General features: G+C 39.2%; 1 protein-coding gene across 1 annotated transcript in view; it reads right to left on the bottom strand.

Moving 5' to 3' along the window:
* Positions 1-2,245: 2,245 nt before the first annotated feature.
* Positions 2,246-20,220, bottom strand: part of LOC132769198 (inter-alpha-trypsin inhibitor heavy chain H3-like) — a 30,274-nt gene continuing 12,299 nt past the window's right edge. Inside the window, exons 10-21 of the mRNA XM_067463603.1 lie at positions 19,239-19,364; positions 18,168-18,349; positions 16,011-16,196; positions 14,082-14,221; positions 13,229-13,383; positions 10,206-10,217; positions 8,867-8,917; positions 7,575-7,688; positions 6,921-7,125; positions 6,653-6,825; positions 4,641-4,752; positions 2,246-2,659 (exon numbers count right to left, since the gene is read on the bottom strand). Coding sequence (XP_067319704.1) covers positions 2,530-2,659; positions 4,641-4,752; positions 6,653-6,825; positions 6,921-7,125; positions 7,575-7,688; positions 8,867-8,917; positions 10,206-10,217; positions 13,229-13,383; positions 14,082-14,221; positions 16,011-16,196; positions 18,168-18,349; positions 19,239-19,364 — 1,586 coding nt within the window. The 3' untranslated portion in view covers positions 2,246-2,529. The remainder of the gene's footprint in view (positions 2,660-4,640; positions 4,753-6,652; positions 6,826-6,920; positions 7,126-7,574; positions 7,689-8,866; positions 8,918-10,205; positions 10,218-13,228; positions 13,384-14,081; positions 14,222-16,010; positions 16,197-18,167; positions 18,350-19,238; positions 19,365-20,220) is intronic.

Here is a 20,220-nt window from a genome sequence, read left to right as displayed (position 1 = left end):
AAAAAGGATCACAATCCATATATTCAGAATCCATATATAAACGTGGCCCTCTCTTTTAACCAATTTCATCATGTTTCCACAATCTCTGAGTTTATGTGACCAAGTGCAGAAGCATTTTCAATGTTGTTTTCAGCATCCATGATGCATTTACAAGCTTAAAAATGACACTGAGCTCCACATTTCAGTGATTTCTACAATGTTCTGTTCCCTAAACTGGGGACACCTGTACCCTATATTTAGACATCACAAACCAGCAATGGAAAGCACAAGAAAGTATTGGACAACTGGGAAAAAGGAGTGCTAGTAGAAATAGTATTTTACAAAATGTGTAAGTGAAAGAATAGAACCTTTCATTCCTCATTCCATTTATCTCTTTGTTGATACCCTGCCTTCTTACCCAGTCTGAGACTGCATCTGTTTAATAATAATAATAATAATAATAATAATAATAATAATAATAATAAACCTTTATTTATTTCCCGCTACCATCTCCCAGAGGTCTCGGTGCGGCTTACAAGAGGCCAAGCCCAATTACATCAATAAAAACAACACAGCAATACAGACAATAAATAAACTCATAAACAAAGCAATAAACAGTAATAATAACACCATGATGCGTTAAAAACCTATGGCAGGGCCAAATGTAATAATTAAAAATTTTAAAATACTGGGCATGACAAGGTGACATATGTATAACTAGGATAGGTATTTGGAGAGAGATGGAATGAGCAGACAATCCTAGATCATTAGTAAAGTGCTATTAGGGACATGTTGCTTAGGGTTCCTTATTCTGGGAAGGCACACTGGAAGGCACAATGTTCGCCCCCTTCTACACTGCTTCTATATAGCAGTGTAGAAGGGGGCTAACATTGCTACCTCCTTCAAATACAACCAATCTGTGCTGCAAGATGGGGATTATGACAGAAACCTTATGACAACAGAGATTGCAAGGAAATATTTAACTATGTCCTGAGCAATGTTATCTCTTTTTTGAGCTACAGAGCAATAGATCCCTATTGATCGCAATGGTTGTTGAGCACTGAGTGGGAAGGAGCGAGGCCACGCTGGGATTCACTGCCACTGTTATGTAGTGACTTGGTATACACAGGATTCAGAAAAATGAAACCTTACTTTCCTTGAATTCTAATGTAGTTTAACTTCAAATTCAGTAATAGTTGAAAACCTTTGGTTTGGTTTTACATAGACAATAATGTCGAGAACTGAATGGAAATCACAATTATCACCAGCATTCATGGACTTCTGGATTATCTGCTTTGATAATCTGGATAATATAGCAGCATACATTCTGCCTCAATCTGCATTATGTATGAGTCTATCTTGATATATAATGGGGATTTTTTAAACCCCAGATGTATGTGTATTTTCCCTAGAAATGACTAGAAGCTTACTTTTGGATCAGCTTCCAGGTTGATGAGTAATCATTGGTCAATGTCCATTCAAAGTGAAAAGAACCAGAATAAATCCTTGGTTTATATACTCTCCCACTTTCAGCACGACCAGAAAAAAGAATCTGTAAGCGTACACTTCCAGTTTTAGTTACCTAATTAATATTACTGTGCCTACCAGACCTATAATTTTGGTTAACATTAACAAGTCAGTTTCTCAAAAGCCATGTTCTAAGGATGGCACATTTGAAACTAATTATAGTTAATAACTAACACCAAATTGCTGATGTGGACAACATCACACAGCAATTAAGTAAAAGAAGAAGTGCAAGTTTCCAAATGTTTTCTCCAGGTTATGCAGGAGCAGTGAGGAGAGTGACCGTGAGTGACAGTGTCTACATGGCAAAAATTATGTGGCTTGACTGCTCAGCTGCTACAGTAAGTCCACATGATGCATTATCTGAATATGCAGCACACCACTGTATCCAGATGTTTTCCAAGTTTAGCAGAAAATAGTATTTACTCCAGAACTTCCTGGAGTTCCATGTCCCACTATTTCTGGTGTCATCTCAGTGTCAGAGGTGTGGACAACTGGATCTTATATGACCACATAATGCAGTTCAATCTTCATTACAATGGCAGTGTAGGCTCATCCCTCCTTTCTATCAAAGATGGGTCTCAGGACACTACACAACTCACATTGCATCAGGGTGTGTGGATGCAGTCAATGTAGAATAATATCAGAGGACTGCATGCACATATTATGACACTTGATGCTGTAGGACACAGACGCTCACTGAAAAACCTTGAAGAGTAGTTGAAATGATTACACAAGATGATTGAGTCTGATCCCTTAACTTTATTTGAATCTTTTAATAGCCTACTACATTTAGATTGCAGAAACAGTGGATCTGTTTAGTCACAGAGAAGAAAAGTCAATGTCCCAAAAGACGCAACTGTAATTAATGTGGAAAATATGAAGCAATAACAGCCCAGGGTTTTATAAAATGAAAATCCAATCTACATGCCATTTTGTGGGCACCTAATACACTAGCGTTGTATATTTTGGTTATATAGAATAGCTGCATCCTGTCTCAGTAGTTGAGAGAAACACCACTTTCTGCTAAAACAGACTTGAAACAATATAATCGATATGTGTGCCATCAATTAGACCTTCTCCATTATTGTGAATAAACCAACAAGGGACATTCCTGCCATGCTTTGGATCCTCTGTGTAATCTTTTTGCCATCCCCTAAAAAGGAAGAAAAAACATTGAAATGCAATATTCAGATTTCATGCAGGTAAAACAATGGAATCTGGGCATTCTCAATTAACAGAAATAAACACAAAGGGGGCGGGTGGGGAGTATTGCAATACCTCTCCACTCCCATGTTTCTCTCTTCATTTTGAGAGTAAAGCACAAAGCCTTCTGCATATGAGGAGGTCCTCCACGCAGTTTTGAAACTAAGAAATTAGTATTCAGAAGTGACTTGAGAGTCTCTACTTGAAAACTAGAAGAGTGACATTGCAAATACATGCACAAAGGAGAAGGACACTGGAAGAGGGCAAAGCTATGTGACTCTCCTTCTAATATGTTTGCTTCTGGTGAGTCCAAACAAGGTGATCTGTGCCTGAAAGTGATTCCATGTAAAAGACGCCCAGGCTCTTTCTATCTGTAGAATCTGGCAGTGGGCAGGTAAAGGAACCATCACTCTGGATTGGCCCAACACAAATCTCACCATTGTACCATTTTAACATACAATAGTTCTTTGGGGGGAAATGCTGAAACATTTGTAGCTATGGGAAATACAGGGTTAGTCAAAATGAATAGGCCAATAAGAAAATTAATTTTAGACGAATGTATGTTTATTGTAACCAAACTACAGCTACGTATCGACAGATAAATTATCAAAGTTTTGTCTCGCCTTCAGAGATGTTCGATATGGGCGCCCCGTGTGACACGGCAGACGTCCAAGCAATAGTCCAGTTCATTCCACATCCGTTGCAGCACATCCGACGTAATGGCATCGAATGCAGCACATATGCGCTGTTTTAAGTCGTCCAAGGTCAGCGGTAATGGAGGTCGGAACACAGTGTCTTTCACATACCCCCAGAGAGAAAAGTCGCATGGTGTGAGGTCGGGGGACCTGGGGGGCCACAGGAGGAATGGAAGATCAGTCACTCCAATCCAACGTCTGGGAAGGTGTTCGTTGAGGTACTCGCGTACACTGTTGTGCCAATGCGGAGGGGCACCGTCCTGTTGGAATACGAAATCGGGCACTTTCTCTTCTAACTGTGGCATCAACCATTCAGACAACATGTCAGCGTACACTATGCCTGTTACGGTTTTCTCCGCGAAAAAGAATGGGCCAAACACGTGACGGTTGGTTATTGCACAGAAAACGTTTACCTTCGGCGAATCCCTTACATGTTCCAATACGGCATGAGGATTTTCAGATCCCCAAAAGCGGAGATTATGCCTATTGACCTTCCCGCACAGGTGAAACGTTGCCTCGTCACTGAAGACCAGTCTGTTGGCAAAGCCTTCCTCCTCTAGTCTTCGCTGCATTGATTCGCAAAAATCGTGTCGTTTCGAATAGTCTCCTTTTTTCAAAGCCTGCACCATTTGCAATTTATACGGCTTGAACTGCAAACGTTTGCGTAACACGCGCCACACAGTTTTTTGCGGAACATTCAATTCCATGGAAACACGATTTGTCGACTTCTGGGGACTTCGTTGAAAGGATGCACGAATGGATTCCACTGTGTCTTCGGAGACACGCGGTCGTCCTGTGGTTTTACCCTTGCATAAGCAGCCCGTCTCCTCAAATTGCTTTACCCACCTCGCAATGGAATGTCGATGAGGTGGTTCCTTGCCATACTTGGCTCGAAATTCTCGCTGGACCGTAATTACTGACATTGTTTTAGCAAATGTCATCACACAAAACGCCTTCTCTTTGCCTGATTCCGCCATTTTGAAAACAGTGACTCCTAGCGACGCCTAGCGGCATTAACGTACATGTGTGTTGCTCAAAAAAAACTTTGATAGTTTATCTGTCGCTACATAGCTGTGGTTTGGTTACAGTAAACATACATTCGGGTACAATTAATTTTCTTATTGGCCTATTCATTTTGACTAACCCTGTATAACTCTTTGTGTCAATTCATCCTTCTACGGGTTTAAGATGCTGAAGTAGGAATACTGTCTCCTAAATATTTGATTTACTGCTTACCTAGTCACTGTCAACTGATTATTTTTCACAATCATGGTGGCATCTGGTTTCTTAGGATCAGACCCAGGATGTACTTCAAGTATGCTAAAGTCAATTGGATGAAAAAACTGCCCTAAAGGTTTGGGAAAAAGAGCATCAATTACTACTATTATCTTGCTTTATGTATGCACAGAAACCCTTTGGTCCCTGCTGAGGTATTCCTCTTCAGTAGTCAGATAAGACTAACACTAAAATGCTGAATATGTATAGAAGAATATTAAATTTTCCAGTCCCAGAAAACTCTTCTCTATGGGCCAAATCCTAATATATTAGTAGTTTACTTAAAATACTCTAATCATAATAATAAAAACCAGTAAACATGTGTATCCTCAAAAGTTCATTTAGTAAATCTTTTCCTTTTTCCTATTTGTAGGCCCTTGAATAGTAGTATCATCCTTGCTTCTTTCTTATACAACAACCTCTGCTTCTTAAATATGACTGACCTGTAATGAAGTTGTTTCCTGTTCATTCTAATATAATTAAACATGAGCAATTGCTCTGAATGCTAAAAAGTCTTTCCTACTTTCCAACCAAGGGACAGAAATTGGTGGTTGAAATACTTATTCAGAGATTTGTGACCACATGAGTGAAAAAGAATTAACTAAGGTCTCATCTCAGAGAATCCCCCACGTTTCTAAATTTGGGGCTAACACGGATTAACCTGGTTTCTCTTGTAATACTGGAAATAGAGGAACATCATCAAGACAGTGAGGACTGAATGCACAATGAATACAAGTTTTTAAGCCTGTGTAGATGAGCCCTAAGTCATCAAGGATCAGCAACAGAGTTGCCACATTAAATCTGATACAGAACCCCTGCAAATTTAATCCTTAACAGATCTTGGGGCAAGACTAATATCATAAAGCTGCATCACACAGGATAGGAGTATCTGTCCCCTTTCGCCTTTCAAACCTCAACTTTCAACCACAGCCATGACTGCAGCTGAAAGTTGGGGTTTGGAAAGTGAGGGAGGACATGTACCTTCATCCAACTTGATGGAAGTTTGCAGTATCTTTTCTGCTCCAAGATCCATGAAGGAATAACGTTACGCGATCCCTGATCTGGAAACACTAGTAAAGAATAAATTAAATTATCAGTGTAATAAGGAGTCTCATTAGCACTTTTCTAATTCATGCTGTATAGTATAGCATGGATTGATTCTGCATTTGTATTTTAAGTTTTCTAAAATCATCATCAAACTGAGCGAAAACTGAAAGAAAGACAGGAGAAGAACAGGGAAAATGCTAGAGTGAAATTATTTGATAGTAATCTGGATTTTCTGTAAAAAAAAATGGGGGGGGGGGGGGGTGGGAATGACCAAAGCAGAAGCAGCCTAGATCTTGCCAAGGTTGTAAATTCTGAACTGGACCATTCAGAGTGAATGGTTGTAAGCCACCCTGAGTCCCTTTGGGGAGAGGGGGAGGGGTATAAATAAAGATTATTATTATTATTATTAACTGATGGCCTGGTCAATCACCATGTGATCTGACCTATATAAAAGCAAAACAGTCAACAGAAAGTGAAATTGTGTGATTTCAATTAATAAACCCAGGAGCTGCATTGGGTTGGAATATCAAAATCCACCAGTGTTTCTTAAACCTTTTCCACTCATGGCACCCTTTTGCCCAATAAATGTTTATGTGACCACAGATATATTGGGATATTACATAAAAGACAGAGGAGGAATTGGGCTGTAAGTTAAGGAAAGTAAACAGTGGTGTGTTTGCTGAATTATGTTAGTCCCCATCCCCCCCCCCCCCCCCGTCAAAACAAAGACCTATCTTGTCTAATGCCAATTGAATATCCCAGTTGAAAGTCCAGAAAGCAAATATCCAAGAATCATCCATTCACAGCATTTGTATCTTCAGTACTTTGTTGGAAGATTTACAAAAAAAGTAATGTTTCACCAAAAGCTTCCTTTGGCTTGCACACACATATATAAACATATTAATCAAACTTTAGTGAATTCATACCTAATAAGCCATGGGTATGTTCAGACAACTTGTGACTGTCTATTATATAGAACCCCAGAAAATCTCCATATGTTGCATGTTTCCTCCAGACTTGATGCAAAACGACTTCAAATTTCACTCCATCTCCCATTGAAATTTCCAAACTTTTTTTCCGAATGATTTTCAAAGTCAAACTAGTTGGTTAGAAAATAGAGTATGCACAAGTGAGTACAATGGCTTTAAGTGCCCGAAATAAAATATATATACAAAATGTTGGTGCAAACATTACTTTGGATGTCGTAGGGTGACTTCATCAAACCATGTGAAATTTATTGGCTTTCTGCCAATTTGAAGAGTGATTTTCTCAGGAGTGACTTCAAGTGTCATGTTCAATTGCGTGTTTAGAATCCCAAGTCTTCCAATGTAAGTATTGTGTGGACTGGCATCATTATTGCTCTGTTTATCTCCAGTAAGTTGGCCATTGACAATAATACCTAGTGGAATGGGACATTGTGAGGTGGGAAGAAGGAAGCATAATTAAAATATATTATAGAAAACAAATGACATAAGCATAAATAAAGTTATGACTATAACAGAGAAATGACATGAGCTGAAGTTACCATGGTTAATGCTTCACAACTTTATGAATCTGTAGCTACCTTGTGGAAATACAATGAAATCCTTTTAGTAATTTGTGAAATTGTGCATCTGGACACTAACAAGAGAGTTTGAATGCACACTGGTTGTCTCTGACATGCATTGGTATGCATAGCTTGAACTGGAGGCGCATTGTGCCCAGACATTAATTACTCTGTTGTGAACCTTCTCAATGCCATTTTGAAAATCTGTAAGTCCACTTATGAAGATGTTAAGTCCCATGCTTAATTACATCACGTAATTCTAGGGCATATGAAATGGGAAGGTGGGTCTGTATTCAGCTTACCTGTAGCTGGGTCTCTAATGAGGTTTAATACTACGTCTGGATTCTCATTGATGTTAAAGCAAAGAGCATCTTCTTTAAGGGGGACATCTATAATGAAGTGTGGGTCTCCATCAACTGAAAATACAGATTTATGTTTAGATCATTCTGCTCCTTGTTCAAAGCTCTCTGCTAACTTTTATATTATTGTGCTGTTTCCCCTTTTACTGGTGGTGCATCCACCCTCTAGAATTGACACCATTTGACACCACTTTAACTGCCCTGGCTCAACGCTGTGGAATCCAGGAATTGTAGTTTGGTGAGGCACAAGGAGTCTTTGGCAGAGAAGGCTAAATGCCTTGTAAAGGTACTATATCCATGATGCTATAGCATTGAATCAGACAATAAACAATTAAATCTATGGTGTAGATAGTTACACCCTTGATTCTACATTTTGAAAGGTTGCCTGCAAATTCTTGCCTCTAATTGTAGCCACTGCTGTTGAATTCTTGCAGTAAAGCTGAGGTCTCTAAGGCCCTTCAGATATTGGCTTGAATCACATTGGTCACTTCCTACTTTATTTATTAGTCTCCATTTCCCCTAAGACCTAGCTCAAGATGAGGGATGATGGGAGGCTGTACTTAGCATCTGGAGGACAGGTCACCACCATGCATTACAGAATTATAAAGAAAGCACATTATTAAGGAACATGTAACTGAGATGCTTCACTGGTAATACTATGGAGAGAAAGCTATGTCTTTCAATGGGAGGGGCCTTACAGTCCGATCCCCCACCCCCACCCCCTTGAATGGGGCTAGAGGGGCACTGGAGGGCAGAGAAGTAAGTAATGTGTCCATTTAATGTCCTGGATCTTTCTAACCACAGTTTACAATGACACATTAACATGTTGATTAGGGATATGAATCTACATCAAAACATGAAAGCATGGTTACTTAATGGAATTTTGCTTTGCTTGGAAGCAGTGCCTACTGTCAGAAAAGCAGGAAAAGATGTAGGAAACTGCCTGTTGTAAGCTGCCCTGAGTCTCTCTTCGGGGGTGAGAAGGGTGGGATACACATGCTCGAAATAAATAAATAGATAAACAGGAAACTTTCATGTGAGAGGCAAAGAGGCAAAGCATGAGCCTCCTAGCAAAGTCCTACATTTCCAAACAATGATTTCCGCAATCTGTAGTGAGATATGTATCTGTCATGTATGATACACTTGGCTGAGATATGGAATTCAGGCTATAGGGCTTAAACCTTTTGAGCACAGACCCTTGCCCTCCAATGACAATAACTTCAAACAAAACTCACCACTGGTATAGCTATGGATGGGAGGTGGTCTACTATATGTTGGTTGAACTGCTATAGAGAATGAAAGAAAAATCATTACTGTACACTGCTGTTGTATAGAAAGAAAGAAAAGTCATGATGCTAAAGTAATAATGAAGTGCTGATATACTCTGCCAATCTTAAAAGTGCTGCATTTTCATTTTAATTTTAAATATTTGTTTCATGAGAGGAGGAGGGGGCGGTATCCCACTGTAGAGTGAGTAAATATGTGAGAGGAAGTCATAGGGAGGAGAGAGCAAGCTTGTTTTCTGCTGCCCTGGAGACTAGGACGCGGAACGATGGCTTCAAACTACAAGAAAGGAGATTCCATCTGCACATTAGGAAGAATTTCCTGACTGTGAGAGTGTTCAGCAGTGGAACTCTCTGCCCCAGAGTGTGGTGGAGAATCCTTCTTTGGACGCTTTTAAACAGAGGCTGGATGGCCATCTGCCAGGCAGGGTTGCTTTGAATGTGATTTTCCTGCTTCTTGGCAAGGAGTTGGACTGGATGGCCCATGAGGTCTCTTTCAACTCTATGATTCTATGATTCTAACAGCATCACTGTCTGGCCACAATGCCGCCCCAGACCATGTTTCATGGCAGTTCAGTGCCACATTTTTACCACCTTGTCACATGCAGTGCTGGAATCGAGCTGTCTCGCCATGTCCTGGTGGTGCAAGCACAGGGGACATTGGGGACCTGTTGCCCCACGTCCCACTCTGTGATGGCTCCCCCCCACCTCATCATATGGAAGAAGCCTGCTTTAGGCAGCTCTACCTATCTTTTCTAATGGAAAGACATAGAGCTACCTGTTGACCACCACCGGCAATTTTGCAGCAGCGGCAGGGTGTTTGCACCAATTCAGCCACAGCCCTTTTCTGGGGCGTGATGGGAGCCATTGGGCTCCATTACTGAACTTTAAAAACTCTGTTGCTGCCTCCAAAATTTGGACCATGTGAAGAGATCCTTACTGTGTAGAACCACCCAAAATCAATATGGGTTATGATGACATATAATTGGAAAAGCCAAGGAAAGTGACTGCAGACAATAATTATTTAATGGCTTGCTTCAAAATAAGACTGGTTCTCATATTCATAGCAATTTTTCATTTTTGATTGATGAATCAATGACTGTTTGATTATGCTAAATTCAATCTAGAGCAAAGAGTAATTAATAAAAAATCAGGATTAATGGTTAATTATAGGCTTGTTTTATCTTTGATTACCACATTGTTACCAATATACAGTATTGAAAGAAACATTTGCAGCCAGTCTGCATTTAATAAATTCAACTGATTTGAAAAAATGAAGATCTGTACTTACATTGCCGAGTTGCTGCAAGTAGAAGAACACAAAAAAGTCATGAAGTGTAAATGAGCAAAACCAATATTCTGTCTTTCCTGATTTGCAACTTTGAGGTGACACTTTCTACAGTCTTTTCTCTCCTGCATAAAATCTTATCTTTCTAGCAAGATGTTTATAATCTAGTTGACTGACTCTGGATTAAACTCTCAATTTCCATTTTTCACATGTAGCCCCAAAGCAAAACTTATTAATTTTTCTCTCGATGTATATGACTCAAAAGTTCTACTGAGCTTTGTATGATGAAACATATTTAATACCCCACCCCAGTGCCTTGAAAAACTCAAATATCAGCTCTGGGCAGCATTTCTACAGTGCAACGTAGGTTTTTGGAGTGGAAAGGAAACTGTAGTGGAAAAGGAAGAATGCCTTGCTCCCACTCCTGCTCCGTTCTGCTCTTGCAATAGCGGAGGTTTGGTATTGTATAATTGCTTGATCCAATAAAAAGTATGCCTTGGTATGCTTTTGGTCCTTCTTCCTTGGGAACAATTCAAATGAAAGATTCTGCAGTCTCCCTCCATTAGTCATGTTTCTCTTTACTAAAATGTCTGCAGATAGACCCTGAGAGTTAATATCTTTGTAATGTGGAGATGGTCAGATAAAGGTCTCTTTTGTCAAACACAAATTTTACAAATTCATCTCGGACTTGCACCTGAGTGTTAGTTCTCCAAGCAGCGCAGGGTCCAAAGGTATATGAAGCGCACCTCATTCATGATGGGTCTATTTGCTCTGACTCTATGGGTAGCCAGTGGTTAATTTTGTACAAAGATACAAGATACAATTACATAGGACAAATCAATTTACTGATCTATATTACTTGCCCACCCATCTCTCCCCTCCGAGCTACAGAGACTTGTAGCCTGGAGGTAAGAGATGGGTGGCTAGGTGAACTCTCTAAGGTGCATGAGGAAGTGGAGCTTCTTTCTCCTGCGCCTTCCCCCTTTGCAGCTATGGGGCTTCCCATAGCTGTTAGCCAAGGGAAAATAACTAATTATTTTGCCTCATAATAGTCGCCATCACATAAGAGTCACCACCACCCCAAAAGGGAGAAAAGCTCATGTATTATGCAGTGAAATACGGTAACTGTTTTGTACGCAATGATCCAATCATTTAAAGAAAATGTTGATTAAATAATCATTAAAGTGAAACTTACCCTCAGCTTTTTCCAATGGTGAGTAAGAAAAGAAAAATAATAAAAAGAGTTACAATCTTTAGAAACATCCATTGTAATACACCATACACACTCATGTATAGATTGACTTTGTGTTTATGTTTAGGGCAGATTTGGGGGCCAAAAAGATGGCCTTATATATGATCTGTGGATAAATCAAAGGTCATTCCACAGAGAGGGGAAAGCACCAATGCTACCTTGGAGCCTGGCCAGCCCTTGGTCACCACCACCACCATCATTTTTTCACACATGCATTCAAAAAGGCCAGAAGTGGCATCACAGCAAAGAGAATAGAGGGGTTGAAGGCTTTCATGGCCGAAATAACTGGGTTGTTGTAGGTTTTTTGGGCTGTATAGCCATATTCTAGAACCATTCTCTCCTGATGTTTTGCCTGCATCTATGGCAGGCATCTATGGCAGGCATCACAATCTCTGAGGATGCCTGCTATAGATGAAGGCAAAACGTCAGGAGATAATGCTTCTAAAACATAGCCATACAGCCCAAAAACCCTACAACAACCCAGAATGGAGGGGATTGGTGCCTCTTTCAAGTTCTCCCAGAATTAATTAAGCTTTTACCTTTTGCCACTTTACACAGAAAAGAAGTGACAATGAACCTTTTGTATTTCAACATTGTCAGTGATCATACAATGTCCTCTTTTCCTCATAGTAACAGAATGTGACTCTTCTAAGATGGTTACAGAGGACAAGGAATTAAATCACACATATCACCAGAAGCTCAATATAACCCATATAAATGTCATCCAGAGCAGGCATGTAGCCAGGGGGGGGGGGGGGCTTGGGGGGCTTCAGCCCCCCCCCCCCGAAATTCTCATGGTGGTTCGCGAAAAGGCCTTATTGCTGCATTATTTAAACTGTTATGTTTATTCATATCATGATCTGATCACCATACTCAATATATCCCATATGCATGGGGGTATTGGGGTAATGATACCAAAGGTTTGCTAGGCTACACCCTCTTTCACTCAGACTCAGCCCCCCCCCCCGAAACGCAGCCCCCCCAACCCCCCCCCCCTGAAAAAAATTCACCCCCCCCCCCCCGAAACGAAATCCTGGCTACGGGCCTGATCCAGAGAGTTGCATTGCCACAGCATCTTTGGTGCCAAATACTTTCCCAGATAATCGAATATGAGGATAAATATTCTGAAAAGCTGTGTACATCAGTGCTGGGGAACCTTTGGTGTTTGGGGCAACAGGTCTGGGATTTTAATCTTGAAGTCTATCTAATGTCCCCATACACTTGATGCTGGAAATTCATATGCCAATGTAAGCTTTAGTTGTCTGTTACAAAAATTAGTAAATATGTCATTAAGGTTGCCAGATATTGGCCAGAAAATTTGGAGCACATTGTAGTACTGAATGAAATTTATTCAATACCCTTAAAAGGCAAAGATTTCCCCTGACATTAAGTCTAGTTGTGTCCAACTCTTAGGGGGTGGTGCTCATCTCCATTTCTAAGCCGAAGAGCGGGCATTGTCCATAGACACCTCCAAGGTCACGTGGCCAGCTTGACTGTATGGAGCACCGTTACCTTCCCGCAGAAGCAGTACCTATTGATCTCACTCACATTTGTATGTTTTCAAACTGCTAGGTTGGCAGAAGCTGGGGCTAAGAGCAAGAGCTCTCCCCACTCTCCGGATTTGAACTGCCAACATTTTGGTCAGCAAGTTCAGCATCTCAGCTGTTTAACCCTTACCCACTTGCATTAAAGATCAACTTTCACCAACTAAATATGCATTTCTCAGGGTCCACCACTCTCTTGTAGATTATTAAAAATCACAATGGATTTGTACCTTCTAGAGGTTTGTCTGCAAGAGCGGCTTTATCCTCATTATCTTCTGGTTTTGTGACTATCATGGATGTTAAAGGAGTCACAAACTTATATTTCAGAGACATTTCCAAGGCTTTAGCAGTAAGGTTTGCTTTTTCTTCTCCCTTTGCTGCATTTCTGGTTGAAAGAATAAGACCAAACACATTATTTGTCAATCTCCCAGATGATATATAGAACACAGATATCTGGTCATCATGTAGAACTCTTCTCTGACACAACCTTGGATGCCACAAATAGTCCTTCGAAACATCTACAAGTGACTCTTTAAATCATCAGATAGATTGGACTATTATGTTTATCTACATGAATATGGACATGACAAAGAGAAGTTGTTCCTCTATATTGTGTTTATAAGTAATAAACCTGTCATATGACATCTTATTTGAAGTTTCAACCACAATAACATAATACTTTGTATAATCTCCCAGATGATCTAATGAAAAAGTGATATGAGGCCTCGCAGTATTTATTAACTTTAATAACTGGAGCTTCATGTTAAGAAAGTAGCAATGATTCATTACCAAATGTTGTGTTCCTACCAAGTGTACCTGTGATAAAGTTTGGGCAGAGAACAATACCTTCCCCAAAGTTTTTAATATATGGAAGAACAGGTAACCCAAGAAGAGCATCTCAAACAACATTCTGGGGAGGAACACAGATTTCTGGCAGTTTGAAGTTTGCTTAAACATAAAAAGCTATTAAAACTCAATGATAACCAAAACTGTTCCCACATATTTCCAATGTGAACTCCTATATGTGACATTTCTCTTAGGATTTTAGGTTCACTCATGACAGTAGAAAATATCTTTCATTACCGTTTTTCTAGAAGCTGCTGAATTGTAAGATATGCCCAGAGTCTCTCCATATAATCTCCAAAGATGTGTTGCTGCTCTTCAAGAGCTTTAGCTGTTTCTTCCATGTCTGCTTGTTCAGTAAAAGTCAGATCTTCTTCTGCCTGTTAGTAATGTTCCAAAATAAACTCTTCCATTTATTTACTAATTGCCTTAGACTATATTTCTATACCTTCTAGTAAAACAACAAAGGCATATCTTCTCAAGAACAACAACTGATTTACTTCTCTCCTAGATTAAAACAATTGGAATGGCTACAGATGAATTAGTTACAAGTAACCAGCTCATTATAACTAATTCTTTTTCCAATAACAAATTTTGAACTAATTTACATTGCAATTGCATAAATTATAATTACAACCTATAATTATATAATTTGTAATTATAACTGAGGAAGGAATCTTGTTGAATGATTTCAGCTTTGCTAAAATCAGGGGTTCGGGAGGTTCTTTCCAGAAGGCCAAATCAGACACACACAGGTAGAAAGCAAAATCAGAGGTCTATTCTCAATAGCCAGAGAGGATGTCAATGGAGAAAGTACTCCAAAGTACTGACATACCACGATTGCAAATACATGTTTTCATTTGACAGCTATTCAAGAAACCCATGCTATCTCCTTATTGGTTCAAAAAGAGTCTGGCTAGGATCAGCATCCTGAGTGGCTCAAGACTTAGTAGGATGTCCACAATGGTTGGCTTTTCCTTAACAGGAAATTTAATAAATTGACATTGGTTTATTTTGAAGAGTCAGTCCATTTATTGATCTGTCACAGAGAGATACAGGATCAGAAAGGAATGTGGTCAAGGTATGTTCCCATTCTGGGGATTTTTCAAGGAATTTCATACAAAGGTTACTTTTCAGGGCAATTAGAAATGACCATGTGACTGACTATGTTTTCTAGTAGAGCCACAGATAATAATGAATAATTTGGAATCAAAATGTCTTGATATCATTCTCTTTACTGCATCTAAAATTAATGCAGTTTTACACCACTTTTACTGACATAGGTCAATGCTATGGAAACCTGGGATTTATAATTTGGTGAGGCCCCAGCTCTCGTTGGCAGAGAAATCTAAATATCTTGTAAAACCACAAATCCCATGATTCTATAGGACTGAGTCATTGCAGTTAAAGGGGTGGCAAAGTACATTATTTCTGCAATGAATTATATACAAATGCTTGTTTAGATGAAAAGAACTTTGTCTTCTGTCAGAAAGAAAGCAGGGAGAAAGCCAGTCCATTCTCATTGTAGTACAGAGTTTTACAGTATGTGAGTAGCCACCAAGAAGACTTTCTCCTTCACCAACTGTACCTATGAAAATGGTGAGACTGTGAAACAGATCCTACTCTCCACTGGATCTTAGGTTTAGGCAGGTTGCAAAATAAATTCTAGAGTGAAAGGTGCATTTCTACAGCTGCATGTTGAAAAGATGCTACTTACCCACCAACAGCATCCACTATAGAAGACAGAAGCTCCTAACTGAATTTGAATTGACTGAGCTAAAGCCTTACTCTTTAAACTGGCGAAGGTTCTCAGAAGCTGGCAAATCAAAATAGCAAGAAGTAAGCTTTGAAAATGCTGTATGATTCCAATGTGCTGTGACCGAGAAGGGAACTTCTTCCCAGTAAGGGGCAGATTTTGCATGTGTAGATTTTTGAAAAGAAAGGAAAATGCTTGAAAACACTTCAGCCAGAGCAGGAAGAAACTTAGACAACAGGCTTTGGAGAAAGTGCCATTCCTCTACACTAGCTAGAGTTGGCCTTGTTAGCTTTTTGGTTCCAGAACATCAGAATGTAGATTTTTACATAACATAGATCTGTAATGCCAAACTGGAGAATATGTGCTATTCATGACCAGTATATGTCAATATGCAGAGCTATCTAAACACTTACCCCTTGAGCTTTCACCTCAGCAGTAATACTGTTGAGGTCATTGTCTGTAATACGCCCAGCAACAACAAGTTCAGAACCATCATAGTAGTGCTTAAAATGATTTTGAGTTAGGTCTGAGATGGCATTTTCAGGGTACTTTAACTCTATTTCTGTGAGTAAAGGGTTGGCCACCTCATCATAAAAGCCCTAGAAATGAAACCATAAGAAAAGCAGGCAGATTATAATGCCAAATACTTACTTTTCAAAATGTATCTTCTATAGTCTCTAAACTTCAGTGCCATTTCTAATGTTTTTGAAAAGACAAGAGGCATGAACATGTTCAATGTTTAAGAACATAACTGAATACCCTATTAACATCAACTACATACACAGCCATCAAAGATGTCTTTTTCAGCAATGAGTTACCCTGTAAAACTCACTCCCAAAGAAAATCCAGTATGTCTCGTTGTGCTTAGCCTTTAACAGGATTTTTCAAATGTATTGATTTTAACTGGTCCTGTCACTGTCAATATTTATTTATTTATTTATTTACTGTATTATATACCGCCTTTCTCACTCCTGAGGGGACTCAAGGTAGTTTACAACGTATTTGCTGTAGTGTTGAGATTTTTCCCTATCCAGAGGTAGAATCCTTTATAGGACGTGCTTAAGATTGTTTTTTTTAAAAAACAACAACAACAACAACAACAACAACAACAGGTTGGGAGTTTAAAGAAATAGGTGAATTGTCCTCTTCTGCTTCAGTTTGTGGTAGAAAGTCCATGAGCACAATAGGTGACCTTTGACAAGATAGCCCAACACAAAAAAAAAAAAACTTAGTGCCTTGGTTTCTAGGATTCTTTTGGGTTCTGAATCAGGAAACTGAACTTATTAGACCACACTGGCTCTAGTTTCCTAGATATGGTTATCACAATCATCTGTAGGTGAGCAGCTGGCAGCTGGTAGATGGTATATTCTCTGTATCTCAAAAGCTAGAGCTGACAGGGAGAAACAGGTGCCATTTTCGGACTCAGCAGGTCAAATATACCCAGGAACAGGGTTAACGTTTGAGCACCAAAATGTGTATTGGCCAACCACACACTATCAATATGATCACCAGCTAGTGTGGTCCAAGATACTATTGACCTCATCACACTCACCTAAATCAGCATCCTAGTACATTTCCACCCTGTCTTGGGGACGGAGCCCCCTGCTGGCCATCGCACGATGTTGTGTGACTTCCAGCAGAGACCCCACTTCCAACCAGCTTCCCATATTATGCTGGCTCCAATGTAGCCAGCACAGATCCTCTGCAGAAGGGGCGACATTTCCCACATGTGATGAGGCATATGTCGCCATAAGGCAGCTGCATGCAGGGTAACCAATTCACCTCACTGCCCCTCTCTTTTATTGATGAAGCCAGGCAAAGCAAGACAGTTCACCTGGCCTTTGTGATGAGACCTATTATATACAATTTGTACGTTTAATAAGTATTGTATATCATAGTTTTACAAATAGGCATCCATTAAACCCGTATATAGTCTTATTGAGAGTAGAAATTTTCTTTTACCAGACTGTATAGTTATCAGCTGAGAGTGACATTATCAGCTTCAAAGCTATTATACAGAGCTCATACATATATAAATGCATGGCATACATACATACATACATACATACATACATACATACATACATACATACGAGATTGAGGCTCTAGTCAGTTTGAATTCTGTCACTCTTAAGTCAGTTTTATATCCTTTTCTTTCTCCAATCATTCAATCAGTGCAGATGTCTTTACTATTCTCTGCTTATGTAAACAATATTTTCCTTCAATCAGAACAGATATCTTTCCCGGCCCTTATTCTGTGGCATAATGCTTGGTGACTGGAATTACTTAGCTTCTCACTAATAACCCTTGGCCCTTCCCTACGAAACTAAATGCTTCAGCCCATGGTCTTCAAGAAATAATCATTAAGATGAAAACAAATTCCACTTAAATACTGATGTGACTACACTGCCATATAATGCAATTTCGAGATGGGTTTTAACTGCATTGAACTGGGTTATACGAGTATACACCGCCATATAATCCAGTCCAATGCACTTAAACTGCATTCTGAAACTGCACTATATGGCAATGTAGGCAGGGCCTTTGATGTTAACTCTTTTCTTTCTTACCTGTAATTGTAAGGCTGAATCAGAATCCTCATAAATTCGACGAGCCAGTCCATTGTTCTCAGCTGCCATCTTTTCTAAAGAACCATAGTCAAGATCATATCCAAATCCAAGGTTATATAAAGGGTATTTTCCCTGAATTGCGTTTCTGACATTAGATAAAATGACTTGAGGGTCTGTTTCCCCTGCGTAAAAACACAGAAAACAATTTGTTTTGAAGTTTTTCTTGGATTCCTCATTAAAAAAATGAGAAAAATAGCATTTGCATTTGTTTCTACGGCAACAGAAGTTATTTTCTTCCCTTTCATGTACTGAAATTATGTGCAGAATGCAAAACAACTTTTGGAGGAATAGTTCCTTTGCAAACAAACAAATGTAAATCAGAGCCTTATCAGACGGGGAAAAATTAGTGTCCTATGATGCTTCCACCTTGTCTTGGGGACGGAGTCATCACACAACATTGTGTGATTTCCCATGGAAGCTTTGCCTCAACTGAGATGGAAGCATTGGTGGATGCTTTCCCCACAACATGAAAGCCTACCCCTGTTTTGTTGAGAGGGCAACACTTCCCACGTATGAAGCAGGGTGACCGATTCGCCCCACTGTCCCCTCTTTCCAGCGGTGAAACATGACACTTCACCTGGCCTTTTTGATAAAGTCATAAATATGCCTATCTGAAGACTGAGGTCTAATTTCAGTATGTTTCAACTTGGCTTTTTAGTTTTCGGTGTGTTAAAGAGCAGGCCTTTAGAGAATAAATCACACTCCCCTTGTTTAATTTTCTTACACCTTCCGTGAAATATAGGTTGCAGCTTCCTGCTGCTGTGGAATCGTGGAACTTTTAGTTTTACAAGGTCTTCAATCTTCTCTTCAAAGAATGCTGGTGCCTCGCCAAATTGCAAATCCTATGATTCCATAGCATTGAGCCGTGGCAGTTAATGTGGTATCAAATTGCATTAATTCCAGTTTAGACACAACCTCAAGTCTCTCTTCAGATATCACAACAATACCTCGAACATCTGACCTTTTCTATCAACTTCAAGAAGGTTTTGTCTGCTTTATCAGAAGCGATACCTTCAGTGGGTCGGCCATCTGTTAACATGATAATTAAGGAAGCACTTCTTTCAGGGAGAGATCCTTTTTTATGAGCTTCATTGAGCATTTCAATTCCAGCCATTAAGCCACCATTAAGATTTGTCACTGGAGCAGACAGAAGAGCAAATGAATTGTGATTAAAACAATGTTTAGTTTTTTTAATGTATGTATTACAACCCCCTCATTTTCAGTACTTGCAAATGGAGTGAGAAAAACAGCGAAATCTGCGTCTGTCATATAAAGGATAACCAGTTACTAAGCATTAATAAGAAATAAGTAATTAATAAAATATCATTAGAAATTAGCATTGCACATTTGTAAATGAAGAAGACTTAACTACAGTAATTAATATATATATATATATATATATATATATATATATATATATAGGTTGGCCCTTGTGATCTCTTTGGTTCTATTTTAATGAGACTGACTTACTTTGGAAATTCAGCATGTTTCTCCATAATTTAATCAATTATTTAAATGAGTCACATCACACAGTTAGTTTTTACTGCTTGTTTTCAACAGTTTTACTGTATTGTACCTGTACAATACAGATTTAATCTTAAACTGTTTAATCCCAGAAGCAAAAGGTAGATTATTTCAATTATTAAATACGGTAAATACTAGATTTAAAATAAATATATAAATTTAAAGATGTGGGCTGGAATCCTTTCACTCAATATACATTTGTATGCATTTAACTAAGCAGCAGAGGAGATAAGAAAACTGGTTACTGACTTGCAAAGATGCAATACAAGACACCAAAAAGAGTACCAGATGCACATTGGGGGATGTCCAATGTGCATTTATGGGTCCATTGCAAGGTAGGGGCAATAATATATTGCTCTTAATTTACTTAAATCCTGTAGTGCTTTGGTCTCTTCACCAGTTCTGCTACATAATTACATAACAGCATCCCTCTATTGCAATTTTATTTCCCACAGACGCAAGTCTGCTT

Source organism: Anolis sagrei, chromosome 2 (assembly GCF_037176765.1).
Source record: "Anolis sagrei isolate rAnoSag1 chromosome 2, rAnoSag1.mat, whole genome shotgun sequence".
In the NCBI taxonomy this organism is placed as follows: Eukaryota; Metazoa; Chordata; class Lepidosauria; order Squamata; family Dactyloidae; genus Anolis; species Anolis sagrei.
Note: the sequence above shows the minus strand (reverse complement) of the source record. Positions and strands in the feature narration are given on the sequence as shown.